Here is a 10,772-nt window from a genome sequence, read left to right as displayed (position 1 = left end):
GTGGGAACAGTCCCTCAATTCTTTCTGTTGTTCTTGTTTATCAAGCTCCATCCTGTTTCCCTTTCCTTTCCACCTAACCTTGATTATATGATCAACTATTTATAATACGTCAGACACCCCAAAAGCACTTAACTACTTACATTATTCCTCTAACATTTCCCTTAGCTTCCAATACACAGCCTAACTACTCATTTTCTCTCTTATTGAGCTTCTCCATTTAGGGATGCCATTTCACCATCATCTCTGTATTCCCTACAAGCTTACTCTCACCTTTACCTTGATTGGGCTCTCAAATGAATTCATAACTCTTTCCTCCTACATACAGAGATTCTTCTAGATTTTCTTCTTTCTCTTCTCAAATTCCCAGCCTCATTCCCACCATTTCATTCTCAGATAATTTACCCAGAGAGATAAGTAATCAAACATAAATTTAATGGCTCTCTTCTTATATCAACATTTTTCTTTATATTCTCTATTTTTTCATTGCCTACTAAGGAAAAGTGGTCCCTACTTTTAAAGCCAATCTTATCCTCTTAAAACATTATCCTTCATACTTTTCATCTTTATCTACATTCTTAATCTGCCTCATCTTCAGTATCTCCTTCTTTACTTGCTTCTTTTCTTCACACTACAAAAATACTCAAGTGTCTTTAAATATGTATACATACACATGTACACATATTATACACACACACATTTAAACTTTCTACTTCTTCGGGGGGAAGTTTGTTCTGTTTATCTCCTCCTCTTCCCCTCAAACTTCTAACATTTACTTGATGTATTGTACTTTGAGTTTTATTTCAGCTGTCTGTTGTATTACCTTGTGATTTTTAGCTTATTATAGTGGGTTGAATGGCAACTCCCCTAAAAGATATGCCCACATCTTAATCCCTGGAACCTGCAAATATTACTTTCTATGGAAAATTATGTGATTAAGCTTAGGGTCCTGAGAGAAGGAGCTTAGCCTCGATTACCTACGTAGGCCCTAAAGTGCAATCACATGTATCCTTATAAGGCAAACAAACATATGAAGAAGATGATATTCAGAAGAGGAGGCAATGTTTTGACAAAATACAGCAACCATTCTTGATTTTAAAAAAAAAACCTCAATAATGTAGGGATAGATGGAAAATACCTCAAGTTTATAAAGGCCATATATGAAAGACCCACAGCTGATATCATCCTCAATGGGGAAAAACCAACAGTCTTTCCCCTATGGTCAGGAACAAGACAAGGATGTCCACTCTCAACATTACTATTTAACATAGTCCTGGGAATCTTAGCTTTAGCAATCAGACAACAAAAAGAAATAAAAGGCATCCAAACTGGCAAGGAAGAAGTCAAATTTTCACTACTTGCGGACGACATGATACTCTTATGTAGAAAACCCGAACAACTCCACCAAAAAATTTCTAGAATTAATATATGAACTTAGCAAAGTCGCAGGATATAAAATCAACATCCAGAAATCTGTTGCATTTCTATACACCAATAACAAAGCAGCAGAAAAAGAAATCAAGGAATTGATCCCATTTGCAACTTCACCAAAAATAGTAAGATACCTAGGAAAAAACCTAACTAAAGAGGTAAAAAATCTGTACTCTGAAAACTATAGAACACTTATGAAAGAAATTGAAGAGGACACAAAGAAATGGAAAAGCATTCCACGCTCGTGGATTGGAGAAGAAACATTGTTAAAATGTCTATACTACCCAAAGCAATTGACACATTTAATGCAATCCTTGTCAAAATACCACCAGCAGTTTTCGAAGAGCTAGAACAAACAATCCTAAAATTTGTATGGAATCACAAAAGACCCCAAATAGCCAAAGCAAACCTTAAAAAAAATCTAGAGGCATCACAATTCTGGATTTCAAGCTGTATTACAAAGATAAGGTACTGTCACAAAAACAGACACATAGACCAATTGAATGGAATAGAAAACCCAGAAATGAACCCACGAATATATAGTCGACTAATCTTCAAAGTAGGAAAGAGTATCCAGTGGAAAAAAGACAGTCTCTTCAATAAACGGTGTTGGGAAAACTAGATGGCAACATGCAGAAGAATGAAACTGGACCGCTTTTTTACACCATACACAAAAATAATTCAAAATGGGTGAAAGACCCAAATATGAGATAGGAAACCATCAAAATACTGGAGGAGAACACAGGCAGAAACCTCTTTGACTTCAATCAGAGCAACTTCTTACCAGGCATGTCGCTGAAGGCAAAGTAAACAAAAGCAAAGATGAACTATTGGGACCTCATCAAAATAAAAAGCTTCTGCACAGCAAAGGAAACAATCAACAAAACTAAAAGGCAACCTACAGAATAAGAGAAGATATTTGTAATGACATATTTGATAAAGAGTTAGTATCCAAAATTTGTAAAGAATTTATCAAACTCAACACCCAAAAAAATAAATAGCCCAGTTAAAAAATGGGTAGAAGACATAGACACTTTTCCAAAGAAGGCATACAGATGGCTAACTAATACATGAAAAGATGCTCCACATCACTCATCACCAGGGAAATAAACATCAAAACCACAATGAGATACCACCTCACAGCTGTCAGAATGGCTAAAATTAACAACACAAGAAACAACAGGTGTTGTTGAGGGTGCAGAGCAAAAGGAATCCTCTTGCACTGTTGGTGGGAATGCAAACTAGTGCAGCCAATCTGGAGAACAGTATAGAGGTTCCTCAAGAAACTAAAAATAGAACTACCCTACAATCCAGCAATTGCACTATTAGGTATTAACCCAAAGGATACAAAAATACAGATTTGAAGGGGTACATGCAACACAATGTTTATAGCAGCATTATCAACAATAGCCAAACTATGGAGAGAGCCCAAATGTCCAGACTGATGAGTGGACAAGAAGATATGTATATATGTACAAATATGTAATTCAGCCATCAAAAAGAATGAAATCTTGCCATTTGCAATGATGTGGATAGAGCTAGAATATATTATGCTGAGCAAAATAAGTCAATCAGAGAAAGACAAATACCATATGATTTCTTTCACTCATACGTGGAATTTAAGAAACAAAACAGATGAACATATGGGAAGGAGGGGGAAGAGAAGAGAGGGAAACAAACTACAAGAGAATCTTAATGATAAAGAACAAACTGGGTTGATGGAGGGAGGAGGATGGGAGATGGGCTAGGCGGGTTGATGGGTACTAAGGAGAACACTTGTTGTGATGAGCACTGGGTGCTGTATGTAAGTGATGAATCAATGAATTATATTCCTGAAACCAATATTGCACTGTATGTTAACTAGATAAAATTTAAATTAAAATAAAATAAATACAGGGACGATAAAAAATAATGGTATTACTTAATGGAATTAAAAAACAATCATTATATATGCATGTTTATAATATATTATTTTTTATTTTTTACTTTTTGTTTTATTGGAAATATTATATGCACAAAGTCCAATAAAAATAAAACTTTTTTGTCAAAAAATTATGTGATAGTGGCAATGAACAGGATATTTTACTTTAAATTTTTTTGAATGTTATACAATTATTCTAGCAATGGGTTCAAATTCAAAATCCATTTGAAGAAAAATAGAGACAGAATCATTGAACAAAAGTGACAAAAGTATTTATATAGAATACCTATAATTTGACCTATTAATTCACAGACAAAAGATCTAAAAATATAGGCTCCAACTGTTAATGTTTACCAGCATTTGAAGCTTACGCTTTTTATTCTACATAGTTCTTAACATTGTGTATTTCTTTACAAAGAAGTTTTACACCTCAAAAAATCATTTTAAATGTTTTAAGGATCAAAAAGATAAACATAAGCAAAAAATTTAATCTTCAAATTTTGGAGAATCTTGTGCCCATATTAAAGGCTCAAAATTCAGGGAAAAAATAGTAGCTTTGAAAAGAGTAATGGACATCCCAATAATTACAGACTGGAATCTCTGACTAAAGTCTTAGATGTAGCCTCAACCTCTCCTCTGAATTTCTGATGCTCGGTAATAACTCCAGAGGATAAACACATCACTAAGGAATATAAATTTAACCAAGAGTGTAACTAGAAATATGTTTCTATTGTGTCCAAAAGAAATTAAATTGCTATATAATAAGTATAATAAATAATACTTATAGATCATACTTATAAATACTACCCAATTTGACTTGTAATCATGAATCTACATTTATAAACAATGGATACACTCAGATTTTGAATATATAAAACTATAAATTATTATAATAATAAAAAAGAAGAAGAAAAGTAGGCAATGTGACCAGGGAGACAGAGTGGTGTGGCCAAAAGCCAAGGAATGCCGATAGCCATCAGGAGATATCAGAGATAACACATTTTTCTTTCAAGCTCCAGAGGGTACAGCCCTGCCAAAACTTTAATTTTGGACTTCTTGTTCCCAGAGTGGAGAGAAAGTAATTTTTTGTTGTCTTAAGCCAGCCAGTTTTTGGTAATTTGCTACAGCAACCCCAGGAACTAACACACCTATTCACCTAAATTCTTTACTTGGACACATTGATTTCATTTTGTTATGTATATCTTCTGATTTAATTCTTTCATAGGTTGTTCTCTAAAGGAATTACTCCCAAATCTACCTTTATAATCTCCCCTGAGTTCCAGATCAAAATGACATTTCCAATCATAATGGCATGCTCCAAGAACCACAAAAGTAATATTTTCTTAAATGTTTCTCTCCGTTTGGTAGCTGGACAACCATACACAAACTGTTTCTCCTGTACCCTGCATCTCAGTTACTGGCAATCTCATCCTCCTAAGTGACCAAACTAAAAACATTAGTGTCGTCTTCTACTTTTGTCTTTCTTTTATGATTTGTAATGAATCAGTCATTATTAGGTTGCCTCTACTTTGCCAATGCCTCTTGTACATGTTTCTTTCAATCCATTTTGACTGTCATGATTTGTCTCCATTACCTGATATCTAGAATACAATAAAAAAATTCTTTACTAGTTTTCCTACCTTCAGAATCTCCCCTGCTCCATCCTTCAAGTACACATTCACTAGAGCAAACTCTTTTCAATTATTCATACTTATCTCTCCAAAGGGAACACTTTCCAGTTGAAAAGTTATCTATCTTGGGGTGCCTGGGTGGCTCAGTCAGTTAAGCGTCCAACTTCAGCTCAGGTCATGATCTCACGGCTTGTGGGTTTGAGCCCTGCATCCGGCTCTGTGCTGACAGCTCAGAGCCTGGAGCCTGCTCCGGATTCTGTGTGTCTCTCTCTCTCTGCCCCTCCCCCACTCATGCTCTGTCTCTCTCTCTCTCAAAAATAAATGAAAACTTAAAAAAATTTTTTTAAAGAAAAGTTATCTTTCAAGGAACTCTTTAATAAAGAGTATACCTACACTTCTACAATGGAGGGAACCACCTAGGTGGTGTATTTCAATACCATATATGATTAAAATTATTGATGGAATGATGCTATATTTCATGTTCTAACTAAAGATATGTGACATAGTAGTAGGCAAAGGCAGGAAATTTTAAGGCCTTCACTACCAGGCTGAATGACTTAAGTTTTTATTCTCTAGTCAGAGAAACCTCTGGATTTTTTTGCGGTAAAAAAATTACAAGATGTAAAATACACTTTAAAAGATTCAATTGAGGGGTGCCCCGGGACGGCTCGGTAGGCTAAACCGACTCTTGATTTCCACTCAGGTCATGACCCCAGGGTTTGTGAGATACAGCCCCGCTTCGGGTTCTGTGCCGACAGCGTGGAGCCTGCTTAAGATTCTGTCTCTCCTCTCTGCCCCTTCCCTGCTTGGTCTCTCTCTCTCTCTCTCAAAATAAATGAATTTAAAAAGAAAAGATAACACAAAGAAAAAAGAAAAGATTATTTATACGCTAACAAAAAGTTATTAAAGAAAACAAATATGCTTAAATAATATCAATGACTTACTTCACTGGAAGAATTTAAACAATCTTCTCCCGACTGTGGAAGGCTGGGGCTGAAGGCCATGAGGTCGGTCTTGGGCGGACCCTCCCCAGAACACACCCTCTGCCGCCTCTGCTGCGAGTACGACCAGCTCCCCACCGCGCTGGAACACACGAGCGTGGGCTTCCCCGGCCCGCACGCGCCCTCGCTGGGCGGCGCCGAGCACCGCAGCGCCACGTACAGCAGCAGCGTGAGCACCAGCAGGCTGGACACCGCGCAGATGGCGATGATCAGGTACACGTTGACATCCACCAGCGCCGTCTCCGCGCCAGCGGCGCCCGCCAACACCCGCGACGAGGCCTTGGGCGCCTGGCCGCTCTCCACCAGCGACAGCAGCACGGTGGCCGTGGCCGTCAGCGCCGGCTCGCCGTGGTCCCTCACCAGCACCAGCAGGCGCTGGCGCGGCGAGTCCGCCTCGTCCAGGCTGCGCGTCGTGCTGATCTCGCCCGTGTACAGCGCCACGCGGAACGGGCTGCGCGCGCCACCCGCCGCCGGCTGCAGCTCGTACGACAGCCACGCGTTGTAGCCCGAGTCCGCGTCCACCGCGCGCACCTTCGCCACCACGTGGCCCGCGCCCACCGACCGCCACACCAGCTCGCTCACGGCGCCGCCCGCGCCGCCCGCCCCAGGCAGCGGCAGCAGCGCGGGCGCGTTGTCGTTCTCGTCCAGCACGAACACCTGCAGCGTCACGTTGCTGCCCAGCGGGGGCACGCCCGCGTCGCGCGCGCTCACTTGGAACTGCAGCAGCTCCAGCTCCTCGTGGTCCAGCGGCTGCAGCGCGTACACCTTGCCGCTCTCCGCGTGCACCGACACGTAGCTCGACAGCGCACGCTCGCCCACCCGCCGCTCCACCAGCGAGTAGGACACCAGCGCGTTCTCCTGCGCGTCCGCGTCCCGCGCGGACACCGTGAAGATGTGGCAGCCGGGAGGGTTGTTCTCCTTCACGAACACCGTGTACTCGGCCTGCGCGAATGTCGGCGCGTTGTCGTTCACGTCGGCCACTTCCACGGACACGCTGGCCGTGGCCGACAGCGAAGGCGAGCCCCCGTCCCGTGCGGTCACCACTACAGCATAGTTCGCCACGCTCTCGCGGTCCAGGGCGCTGTCCAGCACCAGCGAATAGTAATTCTTGAAGGTGGACACCAGCTTGAAAGGGACATGGGGTGTTAGTGAGCAGGTCACCTGCCCGTTGGCGCCAGAGTCACGGTCGGACACGCTGATCAAGGCGATGACAGTGCCCACCTGAACATCCTCTCTCACCGGGGGAGACAACGAAGTAATCATTACCTCAGGGGTATTGTCATTCAGGTCCAGAACTTCCACTAGGACTGTGCAGTGACCTGCCATGGAAGGAATCCCTTTATCAATGGCGTTAACCTGAATTTCATACTCATTATTCTCTTCAAAATCCAATTTCCCATAAATTCTGATTTCACCTGTTTCTGCATTTATTGAAAACATGCATTTCTCACTCACTGGCAAAATCAGTCTGATTGCATAGGAAATTTCTCTATTGACCCCTTCGTCTAGATCAGAAGCATTTAATTGAATCACTCTCGTGCCGTTTGGGACATTTTCAAACAACACTACTCTATAGCCAGGCTTATCAAACTCCGGAGCGTTGTCATTCACATCCAGGATGCTTATTTTAATCTGAACAGATCCTGTTAGCTCGGGTTTGCCGCCATCCTGGGAGGTCAGCAATATATTAAGTTCTGGCGTTTCCTCTCTATCCAATGACTTCCGTAGAACTAGTTCAGGCAATATACTTTTATCGTTTTTCGTTTTTAATTTAAGAGTAAAATACTCATTTATTCCTAACCTATAGGTCAGAAGAGAGTTTACGCCGATGTCCGCATCGGAAGCGCCCTCTAGAGGAAAATGAGAATCCAGAGGTGCAGATTCAGAGATAAGTACCTTTTGTTCTACTTCTCTGAACACCGGCGGGTTATCATTAATGTCTTTCACCTCCACCTCCACATGGAAAACCTGCAGCGGCCTGTCCACGATCACCTCCAGGTGGATGCTACACTCGGTACTCCTCCCACAGAGCTCCTCTCGGTCGATCCGAGAATTCACAAACAAAATGCCATTCTGCAGATTTACCTCCAGAAGGTCTCGGCGGCCTTTGGACGCCACACGGAAAAAGCGCGGTACGAGCTCCGCTAGTTCCAGTCCCAGGTCTTGCGCGATGCGGCCCACGAAAGTGCCGTGTTTGGCCTCCTCCGGGACCGAGTAGTGGACCTGGCCGCTCCCAGATTTCCCAGCTGCAAGGAGCAGAAGCGCCAGGAGCAATCGCCGGGCTCCTGGGCCTCCTCTCCAGGAAAACACCATTGTAGTTAACGAGATCTCTGAGATGGGACTGTTAGTTTTAAGGGACTGCTCGCCTGGGAACCTTTGTGAGCAGTCTTCCTTTCCGTAGGTATATGTTTGATAAAATTTACCCAGCGTTCCGGTCAATATGGAGTCGATCCTATTCTGCCAGTGGTTGGAAGCTGAACGCGAGACAAAGTTTTCCTTTTCCACCTTCTGAGTGTACAGCGACATCATGTGACTGATTATGTAAGTACAAGAAAGATCCTGAGGTTCTTTTTGGTTTAGCCACTTCCCAGGACACTTTAAGTTTTTTGACTTTTGGATATTTTCATGGATCGTTTGTAAATGACTATTTATTTAATGTAACAAAGGACAATCATTTCCATTATTCTTCAGATTATTAAATATTCTGCTTCAAAGTCTATCATAAAATAGCCATAAAAAGCTACTCTTTGCCTATCATGGAGAACAAAACAAAGAATAATATACATCACCCTCGACTTTGCTTACAATTCCCACTTGTAGTGCCTTTTCTCCTTCACAAGCACTTAATTGTAGGACTTTAGGGAAAACTCAAGAATCCCTCATTTAGTAAAGAAAAAGAAACTAAGATATGTCTATTAACTGAATATTTCATTCATACAAATTATTTTATTCATACTTCTGGTAAATATGAGAATTCAACATAAATATGAAGCATGTCATTGTTTTGGCTCCTTGATACTCAAATGTGATGACTTTTCATACAACTGCTCTCATTCCCATAACATGTTAAAATGAGGTTTGGGTACAGATCCAGTGAAGTTTTATTCTAGCAGAAGGAAAGCATTTTCCTGTAAAATGTTGAATCAAAACCTCCAAATTTCACAACTGTCTAAAGTAGAAGTGGAGCCCTAATATGAAAAGAACTGGTGAGATGTTTTGGAGCCCAGTCTCAATAACTAAAATCAAAAGAATATCAACTTTACAATGAACTTCTGGTTTCCCTTTAAAAATTTTCCCATCAGGCCAGTTAGTAGTCACTCAAAATATGCTTCTCTTCAGAAAGTCAGAATGGTGACTACGATTGCAAGGGAGAAAGAAAGGACTTATCATAATCTGATTAATTAAATCAAGAGCACCTTTAAGGGAAAACACAACACAGATAAGATCCTACAGCTAGTTGTGAGCAATTAAATACAGAGTATATAAGCTCATTAAAATTCAAGTCAAAATCTTTAAAGTCAATGATCGGTCACCATTCCTTCTACATATAATAACAAAAGGAACTGAGATAAGAAATATTTATTGAACCAGAAAAAAGTAATCAATAATGGTTCTACAAGTATAAGATAACTTAAATCAACTATAAAACTGGCTCTTAATTAACCAAAAAAAATTTTTTGATGCTATTGGACTATTTAAGTTGTCTAATATCACTACCATGCTTCTTCATTTTCTATCTCTCATTTTCAAAAATAGTCAATGTACAGTGATTGCTAAGAAACTTTACTGAAAAAGTAGTGTGTTATGTAGTCCTTACACACCATTAGACATAATTAAATTACTAAAAAGATAGGAACATATAAAATTAGCTTAATACTTAAACAACTAAACTAGAAAATGGTTGAAATTATAATTTTACACCACTGAATGTAATCTTGAAATTAAGAATAAGTATAAAAGACACAAAACTTGTAGAAAATAGTCCATGTAATTTGGAATTATCTAAAAATGTGCATCAACTACTTTTGTACTATAAAAGTAATAATTTACAAAAATTTAACATATACTTAAATCATTCTAATATCTTTGTTTCTTAAATTTAAATGACCTTGAGTCATTCTAAGAACTTCATTTGGAGATGGATAATAATGTGTGCCCTACATTCACATTTATTATATTTACAAAGTTGCATAAATGATACAATGGCTTAATCTTTTAAGTCTGAGACATTTTATATTTTATTTTAATTACCTACTATAAAATAAATTTTAACCTATAATTTTAAAGCGAGAATAGCCACATATGAATTTCATTAAATTCTCAAAGAGATCAGCAATTGTGCCACCCTGCATATAGCTAAGGATCACTGAATTAGAGGAATGACCTAGAGGTAAACAACCTTTGATAGAATCATCAGATGTGATTATACCACATAGAAAGAAAATTTTACAAGCACTAGAGAAAGCATTTAAAGACAGGACATTTAAAATGTGAGAGGAGTCAAAATGGTAATTTTCATTTCACTTTAATAGACTTAACATTTTCCTTTCTATATGAATTCACAAAGCTTAGGAAAGACTGCCAACTAGCATATATTGCAGATATTATAGCCCTATGTGTATGTCTCCAGCAAGTTTGAAGACTTGGTTGAGTAATATGAATAACTTTATTTGCCTAGTAAACTTTGCAAGCATAAATATGGGAGTTCTGTTTGAGTGTGTTGTAGATAAATCTGTGCCCATTACAGGTTTAAAAAAAAATCAACAAGGGTGCCTGTGTGGCTCATTGGGT

At 39.6% G+C, this 10,772-nt stretch overlaps 1 protein-coding gene across 1 annotated transcript in view; it reads right to left on the bottom strand.

The window, feature by feature from the left end:
- The window catches only part of LOC124516586 (protocadherin alpha-C2), a 128,894-nt gene extending 118,772 nt beyond the window's left edge, over positions 1-10,122 (bottom strand). Inside the window, exons 1-2 of the mRNA XM_047086007.1 lie at positions 10,097-10,122; positions 5,959-8,298 (exon numbers count right to left, since the gene is read on the bottom strand). Coding sequence (XP_046941963.1) covers positions 5,959-8,298; positions 10,097-10,113 — 2,357 coding nt within the window. The 5' untranslated portion in view covers positions 10,114-10,122. The remainder of the gene's footprint in view (positions 1-5,958; positions 8,299-10,096) is intronic.
- Between the last annotated feature and the right edge of the window lie 650 nt (positions 10,123-10,772).

The sequence above is a fragment of the Lynx rufus genome, unplaced genomic scaffold, assembly GCF_022079265.1.
Source record: "Lynx rufus isolate CCGP_SWC_20201006 ecotype Redwood Valley unplaced genomic scaffold, mLynRuf1.p SCAF_1, whole genome shotgun sequence".
NCBI classification, from domain to species: Eukaryota; Metazoa; Chordata; class Mammalia; order Carnivora; family Felidae; genus Lynx; species Lynx rufus.
This window is presented reverse-complemented; position numbering and strand designations above follow the sequence as displayed.